General features: G+C 43.4%; 1 protein-coding gene and 1 long non-coding RNA gene across 3 annotated transcripts; one reads left to right on the top strand and one right to left on the bottom strand.

Moving 5' to 3' along the window:
• Positions 1-775: 775 nt before the first annotated feature.
• Positions 776-8850, bottom strand: LOC311088243. 2 transcript variants are annotated; one of them, XR_014607473.1, is made up of 8 exons: positions 8669-8850; positions 2223-2328; positions 2019-2125; positions 1824-1911; positions 1628-1710; positions 1427-1522; positions 1213-1321; positions 776-910 (listed from the first exon to the last, which is right to left on the bottom strand). It is a non-coding gene; the product is annotated as an uncharacterized lncRNA (long non-coding RNA). The 2 variants fall into 2 exon arrangements; XR_014607474.1 differs by lacking the exon at positions 8669-8850 and having other exon boundaries at positions 2223-2349.
• A 6074-nt stretch (positions 8851-14924) lies between these two features.
• LOC311088010 (G-protein coupled receptor 183) lies at positions 14925-16840 on the top strand. The gene is made up of 2 exons (XM_084121620.1): positions 14925-14945; positions 15132-16840. Exon 2 carries the CDS (start codon positions 15160-15162, stop codon positions 16189-16191), a length of 1032 nt encoding a protein of 343 aa, XP_083977746.1. The 5' UTR covers positions 14925-14945; positions 15132-15159; the 3' UTR covers positions 16192-16840.
• The last annotated feature ends 217 nt before the right edge of the window (positions 16841-17057 follow it).

The raw sequence follows: 17057 nt of genomic DNA, 5'->3' as shown, positions 1-17057 counted from the left end.
CCACACGAGGCACTGGTGTTGTGACCTGTCTGAACTATATCATAACTGTAAGCGACTGGTGATGATTAGTGACCTTTTGCTGGTTTCGAACCATTTACTTCAACCACAGTGTAGAAACCAGCTGGTTTTCATGTCTTTCGTGTCAAGTTTTTTTCACTGTCACGTTTCCTGCACTGTAAAACCCAACAAGTTAACTCAACTCAAACCGATTAAGGAAACTAATTGCGGCAAACCATTTAAGTTTTAAAATAAATACATATGAGTATTGTGAACTTATATATATTGAGTCATATTCACTCATAATTTAGTGTTCGTTTAGTCATTCATTTTGAGTATATGTAACTTGAATATTTTAAGTTCATTCCATTAAACTTTTAAAGTAATTTAAACCATTTAAACTAACTGGTTTGAGTTCATTTAATAAATCTAATCAAGTCATAACAACTATATAGCTACTCAAATGGTTTTAGGAAACCGATTGCGGTAAATGATTTAAGTTGATTAAACTCAAATTAATAAAGTTTTATAAGACAAAGGAAAAACATTGGTATAAAGCAGGGTTCCTCAAACTCGGTCCTGGAGGGCCACTGTCCTGCACAGTTTAGCTCCAACCCTGATCAAACACACCTAGCTGTGAGTTTCTAGAGATCCTGAAGACATTGATTAGCTTGCTCAGGTGTGTTTGATCAGTGTTGGAGCTAAACTCTGCAGGACAGTGGCCCTCCAGGACCGAGTTTGAGGAACCCTGGTATAAAGAAATGGTCAAAGAAAAGGATGCAGTTATTAATAGTATTTATTGAAAAATAATTTATTTTACAAAAGGTTCTCAGTGATGAATGTTGTGAAAGATGGTCAGTCAGTCTCCTCACTGTCCAAAATACAAAACTGCACATGACTTCTGTCTGGCGAACTGTGAATAAACAAACAAACAAAAAAAACATTAATCTTCCACTGACAAAACTGGTTTACTCACAGCATAAATGCTAGAATAGAGGTTATGCGTGACGTCACCGTCGGCTAAGTGGCAAAAAGACTGAGCGGCAGCATTTGTTTTCACTATAAAAACACACAAACACATCTAAAATGGAAAAGAGCTTTGAGATTGACAGTACAACTAGATTTGACAAGATCCAAAATGACTTACATTGCATTTCAAGGTGCACATTTTACATTCTTATCAGTTCTCAGTTCTTGCTTTCCCTGGGAAATTACCTTTTTCTTTAGTTTTTGCCATGTGAATGACAGTCACTGGAGGATAGTCAGTCAGTCTTCTTACTGAAATAGATCCAAAAATGCGCAGGACACGTTTGTCTATTTTGAACTGTGAAAAAAAAAAAGAAAAAAAAAAAAAAAAGAATACATTTTCCACTGACAAAAATGTAATTTACTCACAGCATAATAAATAGAATAGGTCAGTTTGTAGTACCTTTTTCTTTCATTTTTGCCACGTGAATGACAGTCGATGTGGAGGATAGTCAGTCAGTCTCCTCACTAGACCCTAAATTGCACGGAACACGTTTGTCTATGCAAATACGTGAGAAAACACAAAAATATGAATTACTCTTACACTGACAAAACTGTAGTTTACTCATCATTATAAATGAGGAAATATGTCAGCTTGTATTACCTTTTTTTTTTTTCGTATGAATGACGGTCGGTGGTTGATAGTCTCCTCACCGATATCCAAAATTGCCCAAGGGACACATTTGTCTATGACAAAATGTGAGAAAAAACACAAAATATTATTTAGTTTTCCACTGTCAAAAAATTGGTTTACGTTACTCACAGCATAATAAATAAAGGAATAAGTCAGCTTGTATTACCTATTTCTGCAGTTGTATGTGAATGACGGGCGGTGGATGGTAGTCTCAATCACTGATAATGATCCAAAATGGCTCAGGACACTTTTGTCTAAGCAAAAATGTGAGAAAACACACAGAAATTAATTAATCTTCCACTGAAAAAACTTAAGTTTACTCACAGCATTATAAATGAAGAAATAGGTCAGCTTGTATTACCTTTTTTATTTAGTTTTTGCCGGGTAAATGTCGGTCGGTGGACGATAACGTTATAGCTGCTAGTCTCCTCACAATATCCAAAATTGCGCGGGACACGTTTGTTTACGCTAAAATGAGAAAACACAAAAAATATTAATTTTCCACTTCTGTGGTTTACTCACAACATAATAAATAAAAGAGTATGTCAGCTTGTATTAACGTTACCTATTTCTTTAGTTTTTGCCGTGTGAATGACGGTTAACGTTAGCACTAGTGGAGTCAGTCAGTTTCGTCCTCACTGATAAATATCCAAATTTGCGCGGGACACGCTCTGTAAAAATGTGACAAAACGTACTCGGTTACTAACGTAACCTCGGTTCTCTCTAGAAGAGGGAACGAGTACTGCGTCTTAGCTAAGACGCTGCGGGAAAAGTCTCTTTTCACGAAATACTGAAGCAAAAAATTATCCTTAATTTTGTAATATTGTAAAGCGCATTTGCAGCAGCATACAGCCATAGGCGAGACGGCTCGCTCGCTCATTGGCTGCTCTGCGGCAACTGCATAAGCCTATCGAGCGAGGGCTGATGCAACATCAGACCAATGAGGGCGCTTCGCGCCCTCCTTGCCACTTCCCGCCGAAACGGGCGTGGCCTAGCCTTATAAAGGTAGCTCGAAAAGGCTGACTCACTTGATTTATTTCATCGCCGAAGCGAACCAGAGTGAATCGTACGCACGGCGGGGAACGCAGTACTCGTTCCCTCTTCTAGAGAGAACCGAGGTTACGTTAGTAACCGAGTACGTTCTCTTACGAGAGTTCTCTCGTACTGCGTCTTAGCTAAGACGCTGCGGGAACCCAATGTAAAACGCCGTGCGTGCAGGGATGAAACACCAATAAACCTGGAAGCGAAGCCCAGGATTTACAGTGCACAATCACTAGAGGGACTCACAGAGAGTCCTAGAACAGGAGGGGGAACCCTCCGTCCCCATATATAGCAGCGTCCGCAGACGCGATAATATGACATCACATAGTCAAGGCAAGAGCCTGACTAATGTGGGAATGTGGGTCTTACGCAATACTGCCCATATGACAGTCGGCAGCGCGCTGCGCTTGCGATCTCAGTGTTCCAATCAGACTACTGATTCAGCTACACCGACAACAGCTTAGCCTGTAAGGCGGGAACCTCTAGGTTATAAAACCTGATAAATGTAGACGGCGAGGCCCAACCTGCCGCCATACATATATCCTGTAAGGATATCCCACTAGACTTGCGCACTGAAGTGGGCACTGAAGACCCCTGGAAGTGTAAGCTAACGCTATGGCGTCAACTATCCATCTGGATAGGCTTTGTTTCGAAACAGCCATTCCCTTGGAACGTCCACTGAACGAGACAAACAGCTGCTCAGTCTGTCTGAAGACAGCAGAGCGAGACACATAAGCTCTTAAAGCCCTAACAGGGCAAAGAGAACTTAAGTCTCCTTCCTCTTCCGACACCGGCAGGGCAGACAGGGAAATAACCTGAGCCCGAAACGGTGTGTTGAGGTTTGAGTATGACTCCTGAGTCATTAGGCCCAAACTCCAAGCACGTCGGGCTCACCGAGAGCGCGTGCAGGTCACCTATGCGCTTCACTGAAGCGAGAGCCAGCAAGAACACTGTCTTAAATGACAGATGTTTGAGGCTAATCGTCTGGATGGGCTCGAAAGGGGAACCTTTCATGGCCTCCAAAACCGTAGAGAGGTCCCATACAGGGACTGAGGGAGGTCTGGGAGGATTCAGCCTCCTAGCTCCCCTGAAGAAGCGGATGACCAAATCGTTCCTTCCTATTGACTGACCATGCGTTGTTTCAGAGAACGCTGCGATAGCCGCCACATAAACTTTGAGCGTGGAGGGGGCTCTGCCCTTATCCAACAGCTCCTGTAGGAAGGAGAGAACCTCCGTCACCTCACAATCGAGGGGTGAACATCCCCGAGCTGTGCACCAGCTGGAGAATACCGACCACTTTGAAGCATAGAGCCGTCGAGTCGACGGAGCTCTAGCCTGAGTGATAGTATTTAGCACTCCCACTGAGAGATCAGCGGGTAACCGTTGAGCGCCCACACGTGGAGGGACCACAACTCTGGTCGAGGGTGCCAAATCGAGCCCCTGGCCTGCGAGAGGGGGTCCCTCCTCAACGGCACTGGCCACGGGGCAGTGTCTGCTAACTGCATCAAATCTGGAAACCATGGTTGGTTCTTCCAAAGTGGTGCTACAAGCAGCACTGAGCATTTCGTTTCCCTCACCCGTTCTATCACCTGAGGAAGGAGGGAGACGGGGGGAAAAGCATAGAGCGGACAGCGAGGCCACCTTTGGGACAGCGCGCTTTCGTTCTTGGAAAAGAACACGGGGCAGTGAGCGTTTTCGTGGGACGCGAAGAGGTCCACTTCCGCTCTGCCAAATCTCTCCCACAGCAGCTGGACTGTTTGTGGGTGTAAAGACCATTCGCTCGTGGGAATGTTGTTTCTGGACAGTCTGTCTGGACCCAGATTCTGTAGCCCAGGCACATGAACTGCTCTCAGCGAGCGCAAGTTGTGCTGAGCCCAAACCAGGAGGCGTTCCGCCAACCTGTACAGGTCTCGGGATCTGAGACCGCCCTGGTGATTTATGTAGGACACCACAGACATGTTGTCCGAACGGACTAAGACGTGATGGTCCTTGATTCGGGGACGAAAGCGCGTCAGCGCGTTTTCCACTGCCAGCATTTCCAGACAGTTGATATGTCGGAGCTTTTCTCGTTCTGACCACAGGCCAAAGAACGGTCTGCCCTCGAGCAGCGCTCCCCATCCCGAGGTGGAGGCGTCCGTCGACACCACTTTCACTCTCGAGGAAGTCCCCAGGCTTACACCTGATTGGTACCAGTCGTTCGCTGTCCAAGGTTTTAGAGCTGTAACACAGCTCTGATTGACCTTGAGACGCAGCCGACCGGATACCCACGCTCTGCACGGTACCCGCGCTTTCAGCCAGAACTGCAAGGGGCGCATGCGGAGCAGGCCCAACTGAAGAACTGGTGATGCTGAGGCCATGAGACCTAGCATCTTCTGAAATTCCCTGAGCGGGAAGGTCGCGCCGCAGCGGAGAGAGCTCGCTGCGCGCTGAATGTCCAGCGCGCGCTGTGGCAACAGCCGCGCCATCATAGACTGTGAGTCCAGAACTATACCCAAAAACGGGATCGTTTGACTGGGGTTCAGTGAACTCTTCGTCCAGTTGACTCTGAGACCAAGTTTCTCGAGGTGATCGAGTAAAATGGCCCTGTGCTCCACGAGCTCTGATCGTGATTGAGCCAGAATCAGCCAGTCGTCCAAATAGTTCAGCACTCGGATGCCTCTGAGTCTGAGAGGAGCGAGCGCTGCGTCCATGCACCTCGTAAATGTACGAGGCGCCAGGGACAGGCCGAACGGCAGGACTGTTATACTGGTATGTCTGGCCCTCGAAGGCGAACCTCAAGTATTGCCTGTGACATGACGCTATCTGTATTTGAAAATACGCGTCCTTCAGATCTATTGACATGAACCAGCCTCCTCTGCGAATATGCGCGAGGATTTTCCTGGTTGTAAGCATTCTGAAACTGCGTTTCGCTAATGCTTCGTTCAGCTGTCTTAGATCCAGTATGGGTCTGAAACCCCCGTCTTTCTTGCCAGACAGTATCTGCTGTATAGCCCCCCTTTCGCTTTGAGCTTGAGATACAGGCTCTATAGCCCCTTTGCTCATCAGTTTTGATATTTTGGCACGAAGTAGGTGTGCTACTTCTGAATTCACCGTAGTTTCGACGCGCGCTGTGAAGCGGGGAGGGCGTCGACAAAACTGTAGCGAGTAGCCTCTCTTATAATGTCTAGCACCCATTCCGAAACCTCTGGGCGACAGAGGTGCTTCGGGCGTGCTGTAACGTAGGCGTTATGCCTGTGACATTCGAGGCGGGGAGCGCGCTGATCACAGCGGGCAGAGCGCTCGTCCTCGACCCCACTACGGTGCTTAACCGAGAGAGGGAGGGCTGAGCGAGTCTCGTGGGACTCGTTGTCTGTGAGTAAGTGTGGGCGGGAAGCGGGCACATTTACTGCTTTTGACGCGCTGTCTGCCTGAGCAGAGCGAGCGTGCACAGGTTTCGTTTTACAGAAACCACGTGACACGTGTGACATAGTGTTTGTGGCACTGGGGAATGTGCACATTTACTATGTTGGGTGCGCGATCGACCTGAGTCGAATTTATGGGCGCAAGCCCCGTGTGAGGGGCTGTGCTTGTGTGTAGCGATGGGCACTGGGCATCAGCACTACATTTATAACACCATCGGCCGTGGCCGGGACACCAGAAAATACATCCATATGGGATATTTCTGGGTAGCCTTAAAACGGCTTTTGTGTGCAGGCAAACAGGCACGGGTTGTACCACGTGGTCGTCGGCTGCAAAATACATATCTGCAGTCGCCTCTCAGGGCACTGGCAGAGCGATTTGTATTTGGCGGCATAAAAACTTTTTGCCGTCAGACCTGGGAATCGAACCCGGGTCGCCCGCGCGAAAGATTTAGAATCTACCACTGGACCACAGTGGAAGACACATTGACTTTCAGTTAAACGCGAGTATTTGTTTGCAAGCATGCGGGTAGCATAACATGCAATATCGACATTTTCAGACGCACTCGACTTCGCCACGGTGTTTAACCGAGTGAGGGAGGGCTGGGCGAGTCCCGTAGGACATGTAATGTCTGTGAGTGAATGTGGGCTCGGAAGAGCGGACACATTTACTGCATTGAGCGCACTGTCTGCCTGAGCAGAGCGAATGCGGACAGGCTTCTTTTATAGAAAAACCATGAGGCATGCAAAAACATAGTGTTTGTGGGCACCCAATGGAATTTTTCTAGGTAGCCGTAGAACGGCTTTCGTGTGCAGACAAGCGGGCACGGGTTGTACCACGTGCTCGTCGGCTGCAAAAATTCACATCTGCAGTCGCCTTTCAGGGGACTGATAGAGCGAATTGTATGTGACGGCATAAATTTTTCTGCCGTCGGACCTGGGAATCGAACCCGGGTCGACTGCGCGAAAGGCTATGATTCTACCACTGGACCACAGAGGAGACACATAGGCTTTCAGTTACCGCGAGTATTAACCACACTAGCGTTAGTTGCAGGCATGTGTGTAGTACAACATGCAATACTGACATTTTCAGACGCCTGAAAAGTGTCAGAATGTGAGAAGAGTGGATATCGCCCGGTTTCAGCGGGGCTAAAACACTCCATTCTCTTTTCGCCAGTGACGCACGGGAACCGTAGAAACGGTGTTCGGTTGCAGGCAAGCGGGTACTACGCGCTTGCTGGCTGCAAAAATACACCTCTGCAGTCGCCCCCGGGGGACTGACAGAGCGGAGCATTGGCGGCATAAATATATGCCGCAAGACCGGGAAACGAACTCCGGTCTCCCATGCGTTAAAACCTATCATTCCACCACTGAGCCACAGGGGGATACAGGCTTTTGGTATGCGTTGAGCGTCAACATGTATTCTTCGGCGTTTGCTGGCAGGCGTGCGCTTGCTGCAAATGACATTTCCAGTCGCCGACAGGGAACTGGGAAATGTAAGAGAAAAGGGGCCAGTAACTACGAACACACTTTTCTCCTTTCGCCGGTGAATGACGCGCAGAGGCAGGGTAGTTTTTCTTGTAACGTAAAGAAAAACTAACCCCGACCGTCCGCTTCCAGGAGGAGCAGCCTCGGAGAAGGATGCCAGGTGAGTCCTCAGAGTCACCATAGGCAATCGGCTCGGAGTGAGGGCGGTCGCCGTCAGCGAGCGCGAGAGCTGCGAGATCCTCTAGGAAAGGGGGGCGTCTTGAAAAAGACGCCCGGCTCTTTTAGTGTAAAATGTACATAATACACATTATACACAGAAATATATAGAAGGATATAGGCGCCGGAATGCGCAGCAGGTACGGCAGTGGAAGGCGGCGCTGGCCAGCGGCTTCAAGTGGCTCGTCCCGCTGAATTGCTTCTCAGACGACGCGTTGCTTCTCTCGTGATCCAACGATGCGTGAGCTTCGCTGAAGAGATGAAAAATCAAGTGAGTCAGCCTTTTCGAGCTACCTTTATAAGGCTAGGCCACGCCCGTTTCGGCGGGAAGTGGCAAGGAGGGCGCTTCGCGCCCTCATTGGTCTGATGTTGCATCAGCCCTCGCTCGATAGGCTTATGCAGTTGCCGCAGAGCAGCCAATGAGCGAGCGAGCCGTCTCGCCTATGGCTGTATGCTGCTGCAAATGCGCTTTACAATATTACAAAATTAAGGATAATTTTTTGCTTCAGTATTTCGTGAAAAGAGACTTTTCCCGCAGCGTCTTAGCTAAGACGCAGTACGAGAGAACTCTCGTAAGAGAACGCACACACATATAAATTACTGTACAGTGACAAAACTGTCGTGTACTCACAGTACAACTAACTTACTGCCGCTGATTAAAAAAAATCTCTAAGTTAGTGCTAAATGCAATGTCGCGTTGGCTTGGCGTTTCTGTGACGTGACACAAATGGCATAACTTAGTCTTATTACAGTAGTTAGTAGCCTACGTTACTTTAGCTAGTCGGTCTTCTTAAGATGAAGAGTAACGACAATACAACGTTAAACGTACAAGTGCTCTAAAGAGGACGAAGCATTTTGCCGTGCTTACCTGTTAAATCTCTCCATGGCCGCCATTCCGTTCCGACTCCGAGTTACTTCGTGTGTGAGCTGAGCTGTGGGGGATGGGCAGATTGAAATAAATACGCGGGGTTTTCCGGTGCGTGAGGGAGAACGCCGTAGAGAGACCTAAATGTAGGCTTCAAATGAAGCAGAAAATGTTAAATGTATTTATTTAAGTGTTTATTTCATCTCCTTATACAAAAGTAATTTCTTGAAAAATAAAATGTAAAAGCTAAAATAGCAAATAGGTTATTCATAACTTATTCGGTTTAAGTTCTGCTTAATACATTGCAGTTTTTGAGTTAATATCACATATTTTATTAAGTTAAACTAACTTTTTTTTAAAAATAAGTTAAATGTACTCATTTAGTTTAGTAACTTTCAGTCTTAGGTTTTACAGTGTGGTAATGTGATTCCCTTGCTCCTCCTGTGAAATACAAATGTGGGGTTATTAGTACTATTATGTTTTACCTAATATAACATTTAAGATCCTACAACATCTTAATTTACTTGTCATATAGGGACATAATTTATTTAAGAAAATGTGTATGCTCCTCTGGGAGATGAACACGGCCCTGTCCCAAATGGCACCTTAAACACTCGCGGTCTTCCTCTGACTTTGCACTTTCGTGACGTAATGCCGCTTTGACTGTCGGGAAGAAGTCTGCTGTGGAGCTTGCATCGGTGCGGACTTGGCAAAAGACCGAAAAGGCGGCACCCAAGACCGAAAGTGCATAAGAAGTGTGCCATTTGGGACAGGACCATCATGTTGTGTGCTACTTTTACTCTATGACTGTGTATGAAATCGCCCCTGTACCCTCATTCACTATTCCCAACATTACTCCACTAATATAGTCCACTTGAAGGAGTGAATGAAAACGAGTGAGCGAATTCGAACACTGAGTGCACAGGAAGGGCTGCAGCTTTTGCATAGTCTGTGCTTGCTGTTTACAGTTTTTCTCGATTGCTTAAACACTATAGCCAGGCTTTTGAACTAAAATTTCAAAACCATAACGCCATTTATCAAAAAGCACACCCATTTCACTAAACTATAAACACTATTCCCTGTTTTGACACATGAGTCAGATTTGTTGAACTGTCACTGCAAAACTCTACACACAAATCCCTTCATTTCTCATTGCCTAGACCATGTTGTCATTTAGAAAGCACTAGCATTCAATATTGTTCACTCAAGTCAGCACAGCTTCAGCTCAGTTAGCACACAATTACCCAAGTGGAAACACTAAGAGTCAAAATTTAACACACATCAATCAGAACCTTCAATAGATATATAAAAGGGCCCAAATCAGTTTATTGCGTTTTGGAACAATGGATCCAGAAAGACATGAAGGAAGAGGGATAAGAATGAGGAGGAGGAAGGGCAAGGACAAGAAGACAAGCAGTCTCAGATGAAATTCAAGCCACTCTAGTTGCCCATGTGTTAAGTCAATGGTATGACTATGAGGGAGGCTGGGCTACGAGTAAGGCCAAATTTGAGTCGCTTTACCGTCGCCTCTAGAACCTTCAGGGAGGTGTGGTGGCAAACAAAATTCTATCACTGAATAAAAGACAAGCATTTCCAATAGTCTTTGATGAGGTTTATTTTCTTGCAAGAAAAGGCCAGTAATCGTACAGTCACACAGAGTGACACAGAGCGTGACAGTGAAGGGAGGGCATCCTTTCTCCTTTATAGTCTTGACTCCCAGAAAGTTATCTTTCTAGGCAAATGATGGTATTTCAACCATATGTGGAAAATTCTTAGACGTATCCATCATATTGTATCCTTGAGTGGAGACCCTCCTGTCACGACCAACACTCTTTTACCATTCCAATACAATTCGAATTCCATATTAGAATATGGTTTGTGTGTGCTCTTTTACTGTCATATGTTGGTCACACACATCTTACTGTAAGTAAATATACGTAAAAAAAAAAAAAATTAGAGGAGAGAGTAAAAACAAAAAGAGTAAAAAAAAAGAGTAAAACAGGAAAAAAAATATTTGTGTGTGTGTGTGTTTTCTGTGTATGAATAAAAATGTGCCAATGTATCCACTGGTTGTGTCTTTTGTGTTCATCATGTGAAAAGGTTTGTGAGGGGGGAACCACAAGCAACATAACTTACCAGTTTTGGAAATGTTGTTTTGAATTTATTGCACCAGTGTGTTAAACTATGTTGTAGTGTGTGTGATTTTGAGGGCTTGTGTGTCCTGTCTGAGGGCAAAGTTTGGTTTTTCAGCAAGAGTGGATGGTTTTGAGTGTAGAGCTTCATTTTGACCTGAAAATAGGATGTTTGGGGAATTGGGTGAGACGTTATGGATTTGTGTTTATAGTTTTGAGAATACGAGACATAGTTTCAAGAAATGTGTTTAAGCAATCGAGAAAAACTGTAATAAGGATTTGAAACTTGGCAAACTGGCAGTTCCAGTAGTAATGAAAAGATTTATCTTGAATTCTATCATGGTAACTAGCATGTATAAACCTTATTAAACTATTCGATAATCAAATACCTGTATGATATTACGCTGTACCCACATTGGACCAGCGGTTTGAAAAATGGATGGATGGATGATTCGGCATCTTCTGGCGGAACAAGGGAATTCATTCAGCACGACCCTCACAGTGCATGGGTATTCTCTAGCCGTTGAGCGTACATCAGTTGTACACTCGTTACTGCAGTGCATTGTTGGATTGAATGAGTGCACTCAATGACATCCACTATGGTTTCGGACACCAAATGGCTGCCTGCCTCAAATAGTGCACTATTTAAGGGTATAGGGGGCGATTTCGGACACAGCTTTTATATAGCCCTTGAGTTTCCATTGTGCCTTGTCTAGCTTTGTGTCGATATAACCCGCTGTTTGTCAAGTCTTAAGTTAAGTTTTCCATGTCTACACTTTGTATTTTGTTATCACACCAATAAACTGCACCTGGGTTCTCACTTTCAACTTGTTTTCAGGGGACATGTTACAACTTTCGTGTTTTAAAATTATTTGTATGTGTATAATTTTTTTCAGTGTAACAATGCTTTCTATCCCAGCTTAATATGCAGAGGCTTAGTTGTCTCTGCAAATTAAAGCCATTCGTAGGTAGATCTTCTTTCGAAAAGTGTGAACACTGTGGCTTTGTGGCACATTGTTTGTGTCAGTGGCCTGACATGTCTTTTGCTGAACCAATGATTTACTCAAGATAGCCTACCTTCAAAGCAAGCAAATATGTGCATAACTGGTGTCCGATGTTTTAATTTTTCTTCTTCTCACTAACATTTAATTGTTGAATAAAACGGCAACAATAAAAATGCATAGCTAGATTAGCTAATTACCATAAACGTCCATAAATTTCACAGTCAGTTCGTACTGCCATTAACACTTTTCTCGAACATGCGGATGCAATGGGCCCCTTTTTCCTTTTTCTTCATGTGACGTTCAACATAAAGCCTGTAAATCAGGTCTGATTAACCAATACTAGTAAATTCGGTAAAAGTATTGGTCATTATTAGTGAATTAACTAATTTTGACAAACCTTATTGTAAATTATTACCAAACATCTGTCTGATGAACTTATTACGGGGCACGTTCAAGTTCAAAACGGTGCGCAACGTTTTGCTACGGTTTCCGGGTTGAACGTCATGGGTGCTTCTCAATATCCCTCCTTGTCTCCTCGCTCCTCCGTCCTCCATCCTATGACCCGGAAACCGATCGAGCTCAGCCATCTTGAAGGACATCTCAATTCTCTAATTGCACCGCAAGGAGTCAAGGATCGAGGAGTTAGGAGGCTTCCTGAGGAGTCATGAGCGAGGATACACAGGTGTATCCTATGCGGAAGAGTTTTATCGACTTAAACGTGACGCACGTCTAAATTCTCCTCCCCCTTCACATCGGTCACAATCATTTTAATTTATACTTTACCTTTGCAGTTTATATAAACCACACATCTCACATATTTCAACAGGGTATCTTGCTTTATTATTATTTATTATGAATTTCTTAAATAAACAAACTTCAACAACATAAGGGCAGATCCTTTGAGCGCTGCTGATGACGCGATTAAGTGACGCTCGAGTGATCAAGTATTCCAATGTATAAAAAAAAGTTACATTCGAATCCTCCATCCTCGCGTCTTTTCCTTGCAGCCTTCCCTCGCATCCTACAGGGGGCGGAGCTGAGACGCGAGGAAAGGAAGCGAGGAAAGGAAACGAGGATGCACAAATAAGAAATGAGAAGCACCCCATGTTTCCTGGAAACGGCGTGCACCGGTGTGCAACGGGGTTTGAGATGCGTTTTCTCTTGTTTGGTGGGTGTGTCAGAACTGCAGTCCAATCAGCAGCAACATGTATATAAAGCACACGGTATTAAAGTGAACTCGCACAATGGGTTCAAGGAAAGTAATTTACAAATGTCTTCGATGCAGCTCGAGCTCGGTATACACAACAACTGAGGATATTAGAAGACATGTTTGTTTTATTGTAAATATAGGTTATCAACATAATGATGTAGTTGCTTATATTTTTAGCTTCATTGCAAGTGTATGACATTTGGTATAGAAATAAACAATGGTAATTAAGTGCTTTTCCTAAAAAGGAGAAAGAAAATACAGGGTATTAAAACAGTATGAACTACAAATAAAGTCAGTATGTGAGGCTAAATAGATGCGTATTAGTCTGAATTAGGTAAGATGTGTGCTTCCATTTCAGTTTCAGCAATCCCTTCACTCGATTGGGATGTTCTCTTTTGTTCTGGGCGGCAAGTGCAGTAACTGTAACATCGGGCATATTTTGTAGTATTAAACACATATTTATACCGACTTCATCAGGCTCCGAAAATTCTTCACAAAGAACACAAAGAATGGCCTTCTCAGCTGCCATAGTTGCAACTCTTGCGTCATCAGAACAGTGTGTTCAACGCATCACCGTTTCTGTTTAAAAAACGTTGTGCTACGTTTTGTCGGGGCTGAACGCAGCCCTGGTAGTGCTGCTGTTAGCAGCAGTGTTGCCAGATGTACGATAATAATCGTATTTGTATAATCGATAATTTTGACCTCTGTACGATGTACGATCAATAATGGAAAAAATCCTATAATGTACGATAATTTCAGACCTGTGTGACACTTCAAATGATGGTCGTTGTAATCATAGGGTTTCTCATTGATCTAGCTGTGGATATGTCTACCGGGGGAAGAACGTGTAGAGAGAGGGAGCGAGAGACCTTGCGTGTTATAGTTCTGTCATGACAGCTCTCGGAGAGAGTTGTCATGACAGAACTATAATGATGCATATGTGTTTATAAAGTATAATTTGTAGTGAATTCCACAACAGTTGCTGTTATGTTCAAAGATTATGTAAAAGCATGTTTGGTGCCAGCCTATGCAAGATCAAGACCACAGGGATATCTTTAAGCAAAATCTCTCGCACAGTTTTTCACCTTTTTTAGTATTGTGAAATGAATGGCAGTTGTTTTTTACTACTTTCATAGACCGAAACCGAAGAGATTGGGAAACTGCTGCCATGTATCGAACATGAGGATGAGGTATAGTGCGGTAATAAACCACAGATGTTATCAGCAGCTTGACTTGCTTGCTGTGTACTGCAGACTACCTGTGTAAATCAAAGTTGCACAACTATGCATACTTTGTTTCCATTTAAAATCGACGTCTAAACAGACTTCTGTTGGCTCTTCTAATGCAGGCGGCAGGGCAGTGTGTGTGCTCCCTGTGCCTGTAGTGTGTTACACTTATCCTCCTATTTTAGAAAAGGGATGTTGTGAGACACTGCAAAAGTACCTCAACATACTTGTTGGCATGTTAACTGGGTCAGTGCTGCAGAAACAGGAGCTTGTGGTTGTACCTGAGCTGTAATAACTAGAAAAAAAGGTATTATTGCAGGTGTCATAGCATGTCTTTTTGACTGTTAATACTGAAATAAATTACTGAATACTGAGTAAACATTGACATTTATGACTACAGCGAACATGACCACTCGAACATTTAGTATATTTTAGTTGGAATTTCTCTGATCATGTGATAATGGCAAACGATATAGTTTTTATAAAAAATATAACTGAATAATATAAAATTGAAAAAGAAAAGAGACATTACACAGATAAAAAAATGTTTTCATTACTATTCACTCCAAGAGTCACACATACCTTACTTAATCTCAACTGAGCTTAACCAATCAGGTTAAAGGGGTGGGTTTCTATTGAAGCAAAAACATTTACTAACTTAGTCACATCACTATCCAATTCAAAGAGAGAGAGACAATCAAACTTGCAGTGAGTATCAGACATTTAATGACTTTTTGATCCACAATCTTTTTGATCACTATACATTTTATATATATATATATATATATATATATATATATATACTGTACATATATGAATATTTAATTTTATTGAACATTTTTAAAGATGAGGCACATGCTAATATTTTGATATTTATTTTCTCCTAAACCAAAGTTCTATTTCCCCAAACGGTCTCAGGAACATGACAGAGCAAACTGGACTAGAATTTCAGACGATGCCAATAAATGACAGCTACACAAACCAGACTTGCGATGTTTTCATCTTCAAGGAGTCTGCTAGGATCCTCTTTCCCATTTTCTACTGCCTGATTTTTGTCATCAGCGTGGCAGGTAACAGCCTGGTCCTCTGGATCACCTGTCAGAAAAAGCAGAAGATGAACTCCACCACAATGTATCTGATCAACCTGGCCATCTCCGACACCCTCTTCACCTTGGCTCTGCCCGGCAGGATCACATACTACATCAGAGGCTTCGACTGGCCATTTGGAGATTTCTTGTGCCGGCTGACTGCCATGATTTTCTACAGCAATACCTATGTTAGCATCGCCTTCATGTCCTGCATCAGTGTGGATCGCTACTTGGCCATGCTGCACCGCCAGCGCTGTCAAAGGCTGAGGAAAACCAAGGTTGTGCGAGGTATCTGCACTCTGGTGTGGGTTGTGGTTCTCCTTGAGACGTCCCCTCTGCTCTTCACGAGCATCATGGAAGACAGACCCGGTCATCGAACGTGCATGGAGTTCTCTAAATTCGATGGTCCCAAGATGACATATGGTCTTCTTATTGCTTGCGTCATTGGGTTTTGTTTGCCATTGGGACTCATCCTGTGCAGTTACAGCAAGATCAGCTGCAAGCTCTACAAGACGGCCAAGGAAAACCCGGTGACCAACAAGTCTGGAAGCAACAGCAGGGCCAAAAATATGATTCTGCTCATTCTGCTGAGCTTCATGGTGTGTTTCAGCCCCTACCACATTAACATCATGCAGTTTTTAGTGAGAAAGCTGTACCATGAGCCCTCTTGTGAGGAGTTAAAGACTCATAAAATATCCTTGCAGGTAACCGTTGCCATGATGAACTTTAACAGCTGCCTCGACCCTCTTATTTACTTTTTTGCCATCAAAACATACAAGCAGAGAGTGATGAGTCTTTTTAAGAGCTACATTTCCATTTCGGCATCTTCCAAGAGCATGCAGGACAACAGCAGCAGTAACACATGAGGACCAATATTATACAAAGTAAAATCTGATAGTGTAAACTGCAGAGGAAATGCCTGCACACGTGTGAAAATGTGGTTGGATTGACTGCAGAGACTAGCTATCTTTTATTTTTGAGCAAATTTCTTATTTCTTATGATTAAATGGGCTTTGACCTGATTCTCTTTTTCTTTTAGCACATTTTTGTGAGGTCAGTATGAATTTGAAAATATATTTTTTGTTAATGATTAATGTGCTGTTGGATTCTCTTTTTTTAACTTGACCTTTTTTTAACAAAGATTAATAAATACTGTAATGTTTTGCTTATTGTTAGTTCATGTTAGTTATTACATTAACTATTGTTAACAAATGAGACCTTTTTTGTAAAGTGTTACCAAAATAATTAATAAAGTGGAAAATTCCCACATAAAGGTCAAGAAGGCTAGAAACCATTAGCCGATTCTGAGTAAGAATGAGTGGTGTAGGTGTATGTTAATCCCTATTGACATTTCTTTAAGCTGCTGTTGAATACTGCGTTCTGCTTTAAAGATGCTCACGATGTGTGTGTAACATGTTGAGCAACCCCTAAAACGGCATTTTCCATTTGGGAATGTAATGCTTATGTAGCTGCCAATTGCTCTAAACAACTTTCTTTAGAACTCTTTTTGAATACAAATAAAAAATAAAAGTAAAAATCATTATCAAGTTTTGTGTTTTTTATCATTATCATCTAAAAAAAAATGATTTGCCCTTTAGTTATCACCCACTGGGAAAGCACAACAAGACTCAGAACACCACAACAAGAAGACACTTATCTAAAGTCAGAATCACATCTCAGTGTTTCTTAGAATATCATGGCACTTGATTCACTCTTTGTAGCTATACATTAA

The sequence above is a fragment of the Abramis brama genome (assembly GCF_963993115.1).
Source record: "Abramis brama genome assembly, chromosome: 8".
In the NCBI taxonomy this organism is placed as follows: Eukaryota; Metazoa; Chordata; class Actinopteri; order Cypriniformes; family Leuciscidae; genus Abramis; species Abramis brama.
Note: the sequence above shows the minus strand (reverse complement) of the source record. Positions and strands in the feature narration are given on the sequence as shown.